This window comes from Canis lupus, chromosome 6, assembly GCF_048164855.1.
Source record: "Canis lupus baileyi chromosome 6, mCanLup2.hap1, whole genome shotgun sequence".
NCBI lineage: Eukaryota > Metazoa > Chordata > Mammalia > Carnivora > Canidae > Canis > Canis lupus.
This window is the reverse complement of record NC_132843.1, coordinates 14,437,652-14,453,967: the sequence shown is the minus strand read 5'-3', so window position 1 is coordinate 14,453,967 and position 16,316 is coordinate 14,437,652. Positions and strand designations below refer to the sequence as shown.

The 16,316-nt window shown below is 34.0% G+C and overlaps 1 protein-coding gene and 1 pseudogene across 3 annotated transcripts in view; both read left to right on the top strand.

The window, feature by feature from the left end:
* ROCK1 (Rho associated coiled-coil containing protein kinase 1) overlaps nucleotides 1-16,316 on the top strand; it is a 138,220-nt gene that overhangs the window by 78,267 nt on the left and 43,637 nt on the right. For 2 of the 3 annotated variants that reach the window (XM_072828982.1, XM_072828980.1), the window contains exons 11-16: nucleotides 493-553; nucleotides 4,223-4,311; nucleotides 6,557-6,605; nucleotides 13,105-13,240; nucleotides 14,511-14,602; nucleotides 14,722-14,968. In XM_072828982.1, coding sequence (XP_072685083.1) covers nucleotides 493-553; nucleotides 4,223-4,311; nucleotides 6,557-6,605; nucleotides 13,105-13,240; nucleotides 14,511-14,602; nucleotides 14,722-14,968 — 674 coding nt within the window. The remainder of the gene's footprint in view (nucleotides 1-492; nucleotides 554-4,222; nucleotides 4,312-6,556; nucleotides 6,606-13,104; nucleotides 13,241-14,510; nucleotides 14,603-14,721; nucleotides 14,969-16,316) is intronic. The other variant, XM_072828981.1, reaches the window with a different exon arrangement.
* Nucleotides 7,097-12,630, top strand: LOC140635038 (ribosome biogenesis protein BRX1 homolog pseudogene; annotated as a pseudogene).

Sequence of the window (16,316 nt, the reverse complement as noted above, 5' to 3'; positions counted from 1 at the left end):
CTCTTGCTTTCAGCTCAGGTCGTGATGTCAGGGTTGTGAGTTCAAGCGCCGTGTTGGGCTCCATGCTTGGAGTGGAACTTACTTAATAGATAAATAAAACCAAAAAAGCTCTAAAAACTGGAACATTTTAGTGGTTTGTTTGGTGACAAAAGCTGCCATAATCTGCTCTCATGGCCAAAAACCTAATCTGAACTAATTTGAGACTATTAGTGGTTTTTATTTATCCTACTTGGTATGAATATTCATGTTTGCTGCAGGAATAATAAGGTATATGATTATAGAGTGCCACTTCTGACCTAAATGGGGGTTTTATTTAAAATATATATCACTTTTATACTATGTTTCTAAAATAAAAAATTATGATCTTGTATTCAATTTTTAAAAAGCATAGCAAAGTACAATACTGAACATAAAAAAGACACGCAGTATATACGGTTGTTATTAAATACTGAAGAGTTTTTTGGTTTTTTTACTTTTAAAACTTCCTCTCAGATACTTATCTTCAGCAAATCCTAATGATAACCGAAGTAGCCCCAATGTGGATAAAAGCTTGGTAGGTATTCTCTTATTATTTTTTTAAAAAGTTGTTTTGTAAATGGTTTATTTTGTGTATGTAATAGTAAATAAATATATGTTACTTCTGAAAGTGTGGTAGTGGACTTAAATTTTGATAGCACTTTTTACCTATTGTCTTCTTCCAACTTGATTTCTTGCCTGAGTATCAAATGGGATATTTTATGTTGAGATAATTAGTAAACTATAAATTGCTACATATATTGTCAGTGGCAGTCTTCCTAATCTTTAGAATTATGAGTTTATGATAAATCAATGTACCAGTAAGGATCTTGACAGGAAAACAAATAACACATTCAAAAAGCTTAACTAAAGTTTTGTGTGTATGTGATAGAACATATATAACATAAAATTTACCATTTTAGCTATTTTTAAGTGTACAGTTCAGTGGAATTAATATTCTTCACATTGTTATGTAACGACCACCATCTGTCTCCAGAACTTTTTCTTCATCCCAGACTAAAGTTTTGTGTACATTAAACTCTTTATTCCACTCTCTGTAGTCCTGAGTTACTATCCTACTTTTTCTGTCTCTACGAATTTGATTATTCTAAGTACCTCATGTAAATGGAATCATACAATTTGACTTTTTGTGATTGGCTTATTTCACTGAGCCTTAATATCCTCAGGGTTTCTCCATGTTGTAACATATATCAGAATTTGATTCCTTTTTAATACTGAATGTATTCTATTGTATGAATATACCATATTTTGTTCATTTATTAAGAGAGTTTACCTAAAGGTATATTTACCTTGCTATGAACAGGGTCAAGGGGAGTAATAAATAAAGGGTGCAATGATTAACAACGTGGGGGAAAGCTCTTGTCCCCAGTCTGAGGGACAAGGAGAGACAAGTATTGTTACCACAGCTCAGAAAAGCTGTCCTCATCAAAGAGGAAGATAGAATATAGAACATTGCCACAGTACGGCAATAAAAGGGTGGGGAGAATGAATACTTTCTTTCTCCCACTTTCTAATTTCCTGCTGGTGTCTCCCATATGGTATAACTAACCCTAAAATCACAGGAAATAGAACTCAGGTAATGCAGTCTGTAGATTGCAATGTAAAGTAGGGCAGAGGTTGGATTTCATGGCTCTAAAAGAAAGGGAGCAAATGGAAGAATAACCAGTACAGTAAGCATTATCTAATTTGTCCACTGAAAATTATTGTTGTAAGTAAATATTAGAGACAGGAGTCCTTTCTATTGTCTGTATAGCTCATGTTCATGAGACAGAAGTTTAAAAAAATCTTACTTTGATTTGAGAAGGTCTTTTTCAGTTGACCATGGCTTTTCCTAGAAATATTAGACACAATTGGGGTGCTTGGCTGGCTCAATTGGTAGAGCATGAGACTTTCAGTCTTGGGGTTTTGAATTCAAGCCCCGTGTTGGACATAGAGCTTATTACTTAAAGAAAATATTAGAATAATTATTTGTCCATCCTTGGAGCATTTTTTGAACTCTGTGTACTGTAGCCTACATATTAGGGGGAGGGGAGTAGGTAGCAATCATTTTTTAAAAGCTGATGTAATTCTTCTCTTTCTTGACACATTTACTCTTAAATTAAGAGAACATGCAATTTGAAAGGGAGAGTGGGGAAAAAGATAGTGGACTGTGTGAGGACTCGTTAGCTGTTTTGATCATCTCTTTCAAATTCTCATCTCCTTCGAGCTATCTGTGTGCCAAGTTATATAGCAGGGGCTCAGAAATCTTTGAAGAACCTTTAACCTAGGGAAGATGACAATAGGAGCTGCAATAACCCAGTTCTCACTGTCTTAACTTATCTGTAGGATTAGAAGTACATAGGACTTTAAAAAATATGTAGTGGAGTCATGTTTTCTTTGGGCTGATCTTGTTCAGTGGTGATTGTCAGAAGTTTCTGTCACTGGCTGCTGCTGCTACCTTTTATATTTTGCTCTGGTAAGATCACAGGGGAAGTAGAGTACTTTGATGTCCCTACTCTTTCTGTTAACATAAAGATAAATAGGAAAGTCAAGTCTCCAGCAGAGATGCTAATGAACAGCTTTGTAATTTCCAAACAAAATGAATAATTTTCATTCCTATCTTATTTTTTTTTGCTACAAATAACACTGATTAATCCCTCTTCCTTGGAACTTTTATAACTCTTTCATGTTCCCATTATTTCCTTGTTTTTCTTCCCATCACTTTAGATTTTATTTTCAGTCTCCTTTGCAAGACAAAATCTCTTTCCCCTTCCTCATCTTCTCTCCCTCCTTCCCTTCTTCCCCTTTAGTTGTTAAATGTTTCTCAAGATAATTCTGATCTTGGCTGTCTGCTCATTTTCTATGAGTAATCTGACGTATGTGCAGCTTGCTCCTCTGAGTTCCAGACCTTGCATCTCTTCTCTGACTAGATTTCTCTTCTGTGCTTCTTTCGGCACCTCAACTTAGGGCAGAGCTAAGCTCATAGTTACCTTCTCTCTACCACCTCCCCCAGCAGTTCTTATTGTGTTCTCTATTTTATTGTATGGTATTGTTCCTCTCTTCCTTTTTTCCCCTCTTTTCTTTTCTGATCTTTAAAAAAATTGTATTGAAGTATAGTTGACATATAATGATACATTAATTATTTCAGGTATACAACATAATGACTTGACAATTCTATGTATTACTCGATGCTCAGTATAAGTGCAGTTACCAACTGTCACCATACATTGTTATTATAATATTATTGACTATATTCCCTATGCTGCACTGTTTCATCTCTTTTCTTATTTCTAATCAGTTGTTAGGTTCTAAATTCTACCTTCTGACTGACAACAGTTATCCATTTCCTCCTCTTCATTCCTGTAGCCTCTGCCTCACATCAAACCTATATACTCCTTTGCCTGAACTATCTCAAAAGCCTATTAATTGGTTACTTTGATTAGATTTTTTCTGCCCTCTACTCTGTTCACCTTATTGTTAATGAAGCGATATTTCTAAAATCCCAATACTATCTTGTTTCCCTTTTTGAAATGCTTATGGGTTGAATGAAGTATCTAACTGCTTACTGTTTTTTGCATACAAGAAACGTGATCTCACTCACCTTTTCAGATTTTATGAAATTCATTATATTATATTCTGTTCTCTGCCTGTACTTGATTTCTTCCCTTTTCCAAAATGTATTTTCTTCTGCTTCTCTAGTTTTGGACTCATTCATTCTGGCTAAAATGCCTTTTTTCTACCACCTTCTCCATTTAGTAAATATCTTCATCTTGTAGGTCTGATCTCAAACATTACATTTTCTTGACAGAATTAGATGTGACCCCTTCCGTCCTTCAGAATACCTCCTATATAACTTTATCCATCACCACATTATACTGTAATAGTTGTGTGTATGTTTTTGGGTTATTATAGGTTCTTTTCACCCTCTTATTCTCTATACTCCTCTGTTTAATTCTTAGCTTCATGAGCACAGGGACCAAATCTTAATTTTTTATGTTACTATTGCCTACCACAGTGCCTGACATATTTCTAGGTGTTGAAAAAATGTTACTAAGTTAATAGTAGTTTCAGATAGAAAGGAAAAGGTTAAGATTGAACCAAATAACTCCTTCTTAAACAAGTTTAGAATGGTAACACAAACTTGTTATTTTTAAGTTCTATATGAATATTCTTAGTAGGATGAGTTTTGTTTTGTTTTTAATTAAAGCAGGAAAATTTGCAAAAAACAATTTATAAGCTGGAAGAACAGCTGCATAATGAAATGCAATTAAAAGATGAAATGGAGCAGAAATGCAGGTGAGAATATATTTTATGTGTTTTTAACATTTAAAGTTGTATAGCACATACTTATTTTAAAACTTGCCATCTATAAAACACTTGAAAAGAAATTGGAAATGAGGTGGAGATACAGAGGTTGCTGCTTATATACAATAAAGAATGTCTTGGCTAGAACTGGAAAGTAGTATTTATGTAGGCATTAATTATAGACATATTATCCTCAGAATATTTAAAGTGCATTTGCTCCTGGTGGTCTTTATTAAAAAACTATAGTGCTGATTCGCTTAATGGCTGATTTATTACTTTTCTCTGCCATTTTAATTAGCTGACTGAAAATGCAAATTAGTTTACATTAAATAAGGTGTTTTCTAAAATGTAAATGTTATTAAATATTTAAAATTGTTAAATCTAATAAGAATCTGTATTTGTGAAATATCTAATGATCAAGATTATTTGCAGTAACCTGACATGATGTTGAGTTACTCATTAACTACAACAATAACTTTATATACATTTATATTTTTGTGAGTGGTATTGAATAAATGAAATACAGAGGTAACACAGAGATTTAGTATTCAACAAATGGAATTAGGAAAACTGGCAATTTTTTGATTGAGCCAAAGAAGAAATAGGTAAAATTCTCATTGCATACCATTGCTGTTAGGTTAAATACATAAATATATAGTACAAACTTTTTTCAGAAAAATACTTACATATAAAGCAAATAATTAACTGATCCCAGGATTTGAAAAGAATTTCTAAGTATAAAATATGGAAATAAGGGAAGGAAATGGAAATAAATATGTTAAGTTTCTTCATGCAAAATTAAACTAGTGATAGTGGTAGTGGAGGGGATCAATTTGAGGAAGAAATAGGAATGGCCCAAAAGGCCTATAATGATAGGAACGTGTTGGAGAAGAAGGGCAGCCTAAGATGGGGGTGGGAAGGTTGACACAACTAGATCATAGAGAACTTTGGTTCTGACAAGCTAAGGAATTTGGAATTTATCCTAAAGATGATGGAAAAACATTGAAAGTTATTAAACTAAATTTAAAAAAACTGATCAAATTTGCTTTTTAAAAAGAACTGTCCGGTTAAGCTGGCAGCACTTGACATTTATTCAGCTAAATGGGAATGAGGGAGGATGATGAGCCAAGGATGATTCCTAGGTTGTGTTCTCTCTTGGGGACACCTACAGTAAAAACAAATTGGTATTATGGGTAAGGATGTAGAGAAGAGGGAATAACATTTTTGTGTTGAGTGAGGTATTTGATGAAGCATCCATGTGAAACATTGCACATACAGATTTGAAGCTTAGGGTTATGTTCAGAGCCAAAGAAAACAAATTGTAATGGAGATAATACACTTTTAATTTATCTCAACTTTTTGACTAGGTTGTTATGTGGTACATTTACTAAATTATATATGCCACCTTACCTTTCATTATTTAATGTTGTATAAAGGCTAACTTTTGTTTATTAGTATTACATGAAGGAGTTCAGGGATCTTAACCTGGATCTCCTGGTGATAATGGACCTCCCCCCAAAAGGTCCATAGATAGAATTCAAGATTCTTAAATTTGGATGAGAATAAGTGAGTATTTTCCATAACTTATAACTAAAATTGAGCAATTCCTTCCACTATGAACAAAAGCAGTAATCTACATTAGCAGTAGCTGTGATTTTTTTACTAATAGATTCCATAAATATTTTCATATAATTCTCTCTAAATATCATTTGTGCTCATCACCACTTTGAAATTACTGCCACTAGATCTTGTGATTTAATGTATTAATAAAGAAGCACACATATTACTGAAACATACGTTTATTTATTTTAAGGAGAAAGAGAGCACACAAGCACCGGGGGTCAGGGTGTGGAAGAGGGAATCTTAAGCAGACTCCATGCCCAGTGTGGAACCCGACAGAGGGCTTGATCTCCTGACCCTGAGGTCATGTCCTGAGCTAAAATCAAAAGTTGAATGCTTAACTGACTGAGCCATCTAGGTGACCCCATACATTTTAAAATTTAAGACTGAATTTTAATATATTGTTGGCTTTTTAAAATCCTATATTTTATTTTATTCTCTAAAATCTGTTATTCTGGGAAAAGGTCACAAGCTTCACCAGACTGCTAAAGGAATCCATAGCAAAAAAATGTAAAGACATCTTAGTTTAGATGGAAGAATAAGGATTGTGGTATTCCCCCACTGGGCAATAAAAAAATAAACATATTTCTAATCTATATTGCTTTTGTTTTTGCAGAACTTCAAACATAAAACTAGACAAGATAATGAAAGAATTGGATGAAGAGGTACTTTTTGTTTTCTAATCAGAAGTTTTCCTTTTTGAGAATTTTTTCGTCTTTTAGATTGTTTTGTTTTCTAAGAAAATTGCATTTGAACTTTTTATAGACTAAAATACAGAACAGAGTCAAAGATCTATAATGAAAGCCTCCCTTAGGATCTGCAGGTTTAAGTGATACAGATTAGATTATACTTTAGTTTCCTTTGTGTATATCCTTTTATTCTAAAACCACGTTGAAATATTAGTACATAAATTTTATTTCACTGGTTCTTAACATTTGAAAAGTGAGAAGCGAGAGAATCAAATGAGATCTGGAACTACAGCAGAAAGAGACAAAGAGGAAAGAGGAATATATTAAATGGTAAAAAAAAAAAAAGTCCTTTTTAAAGGACTGACATTAACATAATTTTATGTAATCAAATGGGAAATGATTGATTTTAGAATTACTCATGTTTTCCGTGGTCATCTAGCAGGAGGCTTTTATTATCAGGGAAACATTTATGATTCAGATGTTTATTTGCAAATACACATCGTCTTCATTTTGATCAAGTTTATAATATCTTTCTACTGTGTGTATGAAGAATACCCTAAAAAGAAACATACTTTCTATAGCCTTATTGAATACTTCCTTTGTTTCTTTTTTGTTTTTTTTTTTTTTTTTACATTTAATCTTTCTAGTGGTTTTTGTTCTGTCTTAAAATTCTCTTCCCTTAAGGAATAGTATTTGTCAATGATTTTTTGTTTTTTTCATTTGTAGCTTTTGATATGCATACACATATAATACATACATTTACATACATACCCATGTAATACAAATATATATAATAGTTCACCAACTTGCCATTGGTCATTGTGTACTTAGCAATATTTATTTAGCTCTAAGTATATAAGAAATCCATCTTGCAAATCCTCAGCTTTGGATATTTAATTTCTAAAACATAGATGAAATTCTGGTATGCTAGATTTTAAGTTAAGATCAATCCAGTAAGAAGACATAGCATTCATAAATTTGTATCTACCAAGTAGCAGAGTTACAAAATATGTGAAGTAAAAGCTGATAAAACTGAAAAGATAGAGAAATCCACAATTATTGTTAGAAACTTCAATATCACTCTATAGACAGAAAATCAGCAAACGGAACCCAATCGTACCATCAACCAACAAGATCTGTTTAACAATTCTAGAACCTTCAACCCAAAAAAAACCTAGCAAAATAAACATTTTTCTTAAGCACTCAAGTAATACATACCAACACAGACTATGTTCTGAGCAAACTTCTACCAGAAAGAAAAAAATTAAAATCATAGAGTGTGTTCTCTGACCAAAATGTCATCAAACTAGAATGACTAACAGATATTGGGCAAATCTGCAAATATATGGAAACTAAACAACAGAGTTCTAAATAATCCATAGGTCAAAGAGAAGTCTTAAGGGGACTAAAAGAATATGTTGGAATGTTAATTATGTTTCATAAAGTTATGGGTTTTTTAAGGTTTATTTGTTAATTTGAGAGGGAAAGTATGAGCAGGGGGAGAGTCAGAGGGAGAGGGAGAGAAGCAGACTGAGCTACCCAGGCGCCCCCTCAAAGTTATGTTAGAGTTATGGCATATAAAAAAGAATGAAATCTTGCTATTTGCAGCAACATACATAGTCCCAGAAGGTTTTATGCTAAGTGAAATAAGGCAGACAGAGAAACACAGATACTATATAATTTCAGTTATATATGGAATCTACAAAACAAACAAAAAATGGGCTCTTAAATACAGAGAACAAACTAATAGTTGCGGGGATATAGGTGAAGTAAGTGAAAAGGATTAAGAGGTACAAACTTCAGTTATAAAATAAATAAGTCCTGAAGATAAAATGTATGCTGTTGGATATTGGAGTACATGGTGAGCCTTTAGCAATGTATGGAACTGTTGAATTGCTGTGTTATTTACCTAAAACTAACATAACATTGTGTGTCGACTATACCTCAATAATAAAATAAGTTGTGGTTCTTAATCTTTAAAAAAAAAACTTGAACAGTGAAAATAAAACAAAAATTTGTGGGATGCAGCTGACATAGTGGCTCTAAGGGAAATTTATACATTAAAGACACACATTATAAAAAAAAATGATGAAAAATCTCAAATCAATCATCTAAGCTCCTACCTCAAGAACTCAGAAGAGCAATATAAACCCAAAGCAAGAAGGGGGAAGGGAAAATAAAGATGAAAGCAGAGATCAATGGAATTGAAAATAAAAGCAATAGAAGAAAATCAATGAAAACAAAAAGCCAGGTGTTTAGAAAATTGACAGACCTCTAGTAAAATTGATAAAAAAAAGAGGACACAAATGTTCAGTATCAAGAATAAAACAGGGCAGGCATATTCACTAAAATCCCTATAGATAATCAAAAGGATCATAAAGGAATACCACAAACAACCCTTAACGTGTAAATGTGAAATTTAGGTGAAATGGACTAGTTCTTCCAAAAGTAGGAACTACCACAGTTTACACAATGTGAAATTAGATTATTTGAATAGTCCTATATAACTATTAAAATGGATGCATATTTACAAGTTTCCCCAAAATAGCGGTGTCTGGGTAGTTCAGTCAGTTAAGCATCTGACTCTTCAATTCAGGTTATGATCTCATGGGTCATGGGATTGAACCCCCACATGGGACTCTGTGCTCAATGGGGAGGGCAGTCTGCTTGAAGATTCTCTCCTTCTGCCTCTCCCCTGCGCTTGCACGCACACATGCATACTTTCTTTTTCTCGAATAAATAAATCTTTTAAAAAAATAAAAGCTTCCCAAAAAGTAATCTCCAGGACCAGGTGGTTTTACTAGAGTGTTACCAAGCATTTTAAGGCGAATTCATACTAATCTACACTATCTCTTCCAGTTTATATAAAAGAAGGGAACATTTCCCACTGAGTTTTATAAGACTAGAATTACCCAGATAACCAAATCTAACGGAGAGAGTACTACAAAGAAAACCATAGATCAGTACCCTTCATTTATGAAAATTTTGTTACTTAACAGCTTGGGATTTGAAAAGTTCTTAGTTAGACATGACATACAAACATGATGCACATAAGGAAAATAATACAACAAATTAGATTTTTTCAGAATTAACAGTGTTCTGTGAAAGACGCTGATGAAATGACAAAATACAGACTGGAAAAAAATTATTTGCAAAGTACATATCTCACAAAGGACTCTATTTAGATTATTTAAAGAACTCTAAAGCTCATCAGTAAGTAAATAATCCTATGTGAAAACTGCAGAGGACATGTACCGTTCTTCAGAGTGGATAACAAGCACTGAAAAGATGATCAACATCATTAACCATGAGGGAAATGCAAATTAAAACCACAATGAGATATCACTTTATAATCATTAGAGCAAGTAGAATAAAAAATAGCATCAGTACCAAAACTGGCAAGAATATAGGGAAACTGGGTCACTCATACATTATAGATGGGAATGTAAAATTGTACAGTCAGTCTGGAAAAGATTTTGGCAGTTTCCTGAAATATTAAGCATGCAGCTACCAGGTGACCCAGTAATTGTACTATTGGGCATTTATCCCAGAAAAAAATGAAAACTTATATCCTCAAAAAACCTATATACTACTGTTCACAGTAGCCTTATTTGTAAGAGCCAAAAACTAGAAATAACCAAAATGTCCTACAATAGGTGAATGGTTGAACCAAGTTTGATATATCTATACCATGGAGTTAATACTACTCCGCAACAAAAAGGCACGAACTATTGATAACACACAACTTGGATGGATCTCATTGGCATTATATTGAGTGTTAAAAGCCAATCCTAAAAGGCATGCTGTGTTATTCCATTTATATGTTTTCCAAAAATGACAAAATTATACAGATGAAGAACATATCATTGGTTGCCTTGGAACAACCACCATTGGACACCACCATTGGGTGGTGGGAGAAGGGTGATGTGTGCAGCTATAAGTAGTGGCTGGCTGGAAAGTGATCATTGTGCTGATGGAAGAGTTCTGTATTTTTTTTTTAAGATTTTATTTATTCATGAGAGACAGAGAGAGGCAGAGACACAGGCAGAAGGAGAAGTAGACTCCATACAGGGGTCCGTCCCCATGTGGGACTTGATCCCGGGTCCCCAGGATCATGCCCTGGGCTTAAGGTGGTGCTAAACCACTGAGCCACCCGGGCTTCCCACAGTTCTGTATCTTGACTGTGGTGGTGGTGGTTATGTAAATCTACCCATGAGATAAAATAACATTACTACATACACCTAGCAATATCAATTTTCTGATTTTGTTACTGTACTATTGTTACATAAAAATGTATCTAATAGGGGAAACTGAGTGGAAAAAACATGAAACCTCTTAGTACTGTCTTTGCAGCCTCCTGAAATGTATAATTATTCCAATTTTAAAAATTGAAAAAATTAAAGTTAGAATGATAAAATCTTAGAATTGGAAAGATCTTGGATGATCTCTGTAAGTTTTACTGAATATAACAGCATCTTATTTAAAACAAGAGTTCCGCTTAGTGATGGGAAAGCCCAGAAAAATACTATACAGGAGATTTTCCTAGTGTGGAATCTTAAAGATAAAAATGAAGCATCAAAAGCAAAGTATGTGGGAAGTGATAACTCAGAAACAATGTAAATTTTTAAGTTGTGAAGATTTGGTTGGGTATTTTTTTTTTAACTCTCCCCTCTCGTGTGATTTCATTCTCTAAAGTATTTCCTTCATTATTTTTTAATATGCATTAGTAGGGAGATACACAGAACATTTTAGAAAAGGTAGGTTGTTGAGACAAGAAGAGGATTAAGGGAGACATGGGACAACCAGGCAAGATGGCGGCGACCAAGAGGAAGCTTTGTGGAGGCTTGGCGGTTCAGGCGAAAAAACCAAGAAGGAATGAAAAAGATTCCAAGCAGCCAGCTAAGCTGCGCAACATGGCAGAAGAGGCGGAGGAAGAGGAGAAAGACCATATCCCAGGCCCCGTTTGCAAGGGCAAGTGGAAAAATGGAACAGATTCTCATCTTTTCTTCCAGAGGAATAAATTTCAGAATAAGGCATTTAATGCAAGATTTGAGAATGTTGATGCCTCATTCTAAAGCAGATACAAAAGTGGAGCATAAAGACATTGTCATTAATGAGGTTTGTGAAATGAAAAACTGCAGTAAATGTATCTATTTTGAAGCTAAGAAAAAACAGGATCTCTATATGTGGCTTTCAAATTTCACCTCATGGACCATCTGCTAAATTCCTTGTTCAAAACATTGATACCCTAGCTGAGCTAAAGATGACTGGAAACTGAAAGGTTCTTGGCCCCTTTTGTCATTTACCCTGCTTTTGATGAATTACCACATTATGCTTTATTAAAAGAACTCTTAATTCAGATCTTTAGTACATCACGGTATCATCCCAAAATCCAACCATTTGTGGACCAATTGTTTATTACTTTCACCATTTTGGATAATAGGATATGGTTTCGGAATTCTCAGATCATAGAAGAAGATGCTGCTCTTGTAGAAATAGGACCTCGTTTTGTCTTAAATCTCATAAAGATTTTCCAGGGAAGTTTTGGAGGACCAACTTTATATGAAAATCCTCACTACCAGTCACCAAACATGCATCAGTGTGTCATAAGATCATCACAGCTGCAAAATACCAAGAGGAGCAACAAGTGAAAGATGCACAGAAAATGAAAAAGAAAGGACCAAAGACTATTCTTATTCTTCCACATGATCCCACTGCAGATGTTTTTGTTATACCAGCTGAGGAAAAGCCAATAGAAATACAGTGGGTAAAACCAGAGCCGAAAGGGGATTTGAAGGCAAGAAAGAAAGGGATTTTCAAAAGGCAAAGAAAAATGAAACAGAAGATGAAGAGTGGCAATGCAAAATGAATCAGTGGATAACTAACTTTTCAGTAATCTTATATTTATTTTGTATTCAGTGTGTAAATACTTTTTTGTTATCCAGGACTATCTTACATCTCATTAGTGTGGTATTTAAGACAGAGAAAAACCAAATTAAAATTCGTGGCTTCAAAAAAAGGGCGGAGAGACACAGGGACTAGTGAACTTACTACACACACTAGCATTTGGTACCATTTGAGTTTATATCATTTAATTGTCAAATGTGTAATAATTATCTTTCATATTTATATATTTAATTTAGGATTATAAATAAACCAAAATATTGGTAATATAATGCAATCTGGTCATCTTAAACTAATAAAGCAGCTCTCTAATAAGATTCATAGGGTTTTTTATATTCATGGATTTAAAAATCTGAAAATTTTCCATATCTAGTTTGAATAAGGGGATTCTATCTTCTTATAAGGCATGCTAATTCTATTCTTAGAAATTGTCATTAGCAGGTACTTTCTGATTTTGAAACAAAAAAATCTATCCTAAGTTTCTGTGTGTTTTATTTTTAAAGAACACAGTATTCCTCTAAATACATGAAGAGTTTAATTGCAACGGTAACTTATATCATTATGTTTTCAGGGGAATCAAAGAAGAAACCTAGAATCTACAGTGTCTCAGATTGAGAAGGAGAAAATGTTGCTACAGCATAGAATTAATGAGTACCAGAGAAAAGCAGAACAGGAAAATGAGAAAAGAAGGAATGTAGAAAATGAAGGTAAATTGTTACTACTTTTGAAGAGCACCGGAATTTCTGTCTTAACACTATCCTTGAGGTTTTTGTCATGAAGTTGTCTTAAAAATTTAGGGTCTATGAAGTCAGTAGTAATGTTTTAGCTACAAAAGTGATTTTCATCCCTGTGTGCATATTGAAATCTCTTGGGAAGCTTTAGAGACTACTAATGCCTAAGGCCCGGAAATTCTAATTTTAATGATCTAGACATGTGGCCTGGGCCTTGGTATTTTCTATAAGCTCTCTAGGTACTTCTATCTTACAGGCAACCATTTGAGAACTATTAACTAAAATTTCATGTGTTTTAATACTAGTGTTAGAAATACATTTAAAATAGTTTTCTATACCCTTTGATCTAGTGATTTCATTTCTAGGAATTTATTTTATGTATGCACTTGTGCACATGCTCACTGTTAAAAAACAAGATATTTGTAGCATTATGTTTAAGATGAATCTTTAAGTGAAATAAAACTACAAATTGTTGTGGGTTTTTTTTAAGATTTTATTTATTTATTCATGAGAGACACAGAGAAAGAGACAGGCAGAGACACAGGCAGAGGGAGAAGCAGGCTCCATGCAGGGAGCCTGATGTGGGACCCAATCCCGGGACTCTAGAATCACGCCCTGGGCCAAAGGCAGGAGCTAATCCATTGAGCCATCCAGGAATCCCCAAAGTACAAATTGATTAAAACAAGGGTGCTTGTCTAGATATGCTTAAGGATGTGTATGTGTATATAAATGTGCTGGTGAAAACATTTATCTATTAATATTTCTGTTTTTATGTATTGGGTATACACTATCTTAGGAAGGTTATATAAGAATTAAGTTATAATTGTTGCTTGGAGAGGAGACCCAGAGAGACTCACAGACCCTAGCGAAAGGAAGGCTTATTCTATACCATTTGGTACCTTTTGAATTGTGACCCATTTTTCACATATTGAACTATGCAAAGATTTGTGCTATTCAAAATAAATACTGCTAATAAAACTGGCTTTATAGCGTTTTCACCTTATTAAGGGAATAAAAGGATTTGAAATATTACAACACTGGAAACCTTTTATATTCTGTATTATAAAATAATGCTGTACTTTTTCTTGAATTTAAATGTATGCACTTCCATGATGAAATTTGGCTTTGGGAGTGGACCTAATATAGCTGACTGCGGTCTAAGACTAAATTTCATTTTTTAAAAGAGATTTATATGTTTTCTCTATTATAACTTCCTAATTTCTACATTTTTCCTTTCATTTTCTAGTTTCTACATTAAAGGATCAGTTGGAAGACTTAAAAAAAGTAAATCAGAATTCACAGCTTGCTAATGAGAAACTTGCACAATTACAAAAACAGGTAAGTTTTTGGAATAAGATTTTCTTTAACTATGATTTATTAAAATAAGTTTGTATTTTGGCCAAAAACCTGTTTTCTTGCTCTTTAATTTATTTTTTATTATTATTTTTTTTAAATAGCTAGAAGAAGCCAATGACTTACTTAGGACAGAATCAGACACAGCTGTAAGATTAAGGAAGAGCCACACAGAAATGAGTAAGTCAGTTAGTCAGCTAGAATCTCTGAACAGAGAATTGCAAGAGAGAAACAGAATTTTAGAGAATTCCAAGACACAGATGGACAAGGACTATTACCAGCTGCAGGCTGTATTAGAAGCTGAACGAAGAGACAGAGGTCATGATTCTGAGATGATTGGAGACCTTCAAGGTAATATTTTTTTGTTATTGTGAGTAAAATATATATAACATAAAATTTACTGTTTTAGCCATTTTAAGTGTACAGTTTAATGGCATAAAGTCCAATCACATTTTTGTGTAACCATCACTATCCATGTCCAGAACATTTTTTTATCATCCCACATTAAAACTATACCTAGTAAATAAAAACTCCCATTCTCCATTCCTTCCAGCCCCTTGTAACCACCATTCTACTCTATTAATTTGACTGTCTCATAAAAAAGGATTCATACAATATTTATCCTTTTTTTTTTAAGATTTTATTTATTTATTCATGAGAGACATCGAGAGAGAGAGAGAGAGACAAAGACATAGGCAGAGTGAGAAGCAGGCTCTCCACAAGGAGCCAGACGTGGGACTCCATCCCAGATCCCGAGATCATGCCCTGGGCCAAAGGCAGACAGACGCTCAACCACTGAGCCACCAAGGCATCCCAGTATTTATCCTTTTGTATCTGTGTTATTCCTCTTAGCATAATGTCTTCAAGATTCATCCATGTTGTAGCAGGTATCAGAATTTTCTTCTTTTTTAGATGTGGAGATAAAGGATTCCTCCTGCACCTCCCACCTTTGGTGGGAATGCAAATTGGTGCAGCCACTGTGGAAAACATTATGGAGGTTCCTCAAAAAATTAAACATAGAATTACTAGGGGCACCTGGGTGCTCAGCCAGTTAAGCATCTGCCTCTTGATTTTGGCTCAGGTCATGATCTCAGACTCATAGGACCAAGCCCTGAGTCAAGCACACACTTAGCAGGGAGTCTTCTTGGGATTCTCTTTCTCTATCTCCGCTATCCTTCCCCCTCCCTTTGCCCATCCCCCTCCCCTGTGCTTGCTCACTTGCTCTCTCTCTAAAATAAATAAATCTTAAAAAGAAGAAGAGAAAAAAATAAAATTACTATGTGATCCAATAATTTTACTACTGGGTATTTACCCACAGAATATAAAAACACTAATTTGAAACAGATGTATGTGCCCCTATATTTATTGCAACATTTAGAATAGCCAAGGTATGGAAGTAACTAACCCAAGTGACCCTCCATAGATGAATGGTGTATGTACACACACACACACACACACACACACAGGAATAATTACTCAGCCATAAAAAAGAATGGGATCTTGCTATTCGGGACAAGATGAATAGACCTAGAGAGTATAACACTAATTGAAGTAAGTCAGTCAGAGAAAGACAAATACCATATGATTACATTCATGTGTGGGATTTAAGAAACAAACGAAAAAACCAAAAAGAGACAAAAAATAGGCACTTAAATACAGAGAACAAACTGATGGTTGCCAGGAAGAGATGGGTAATGTA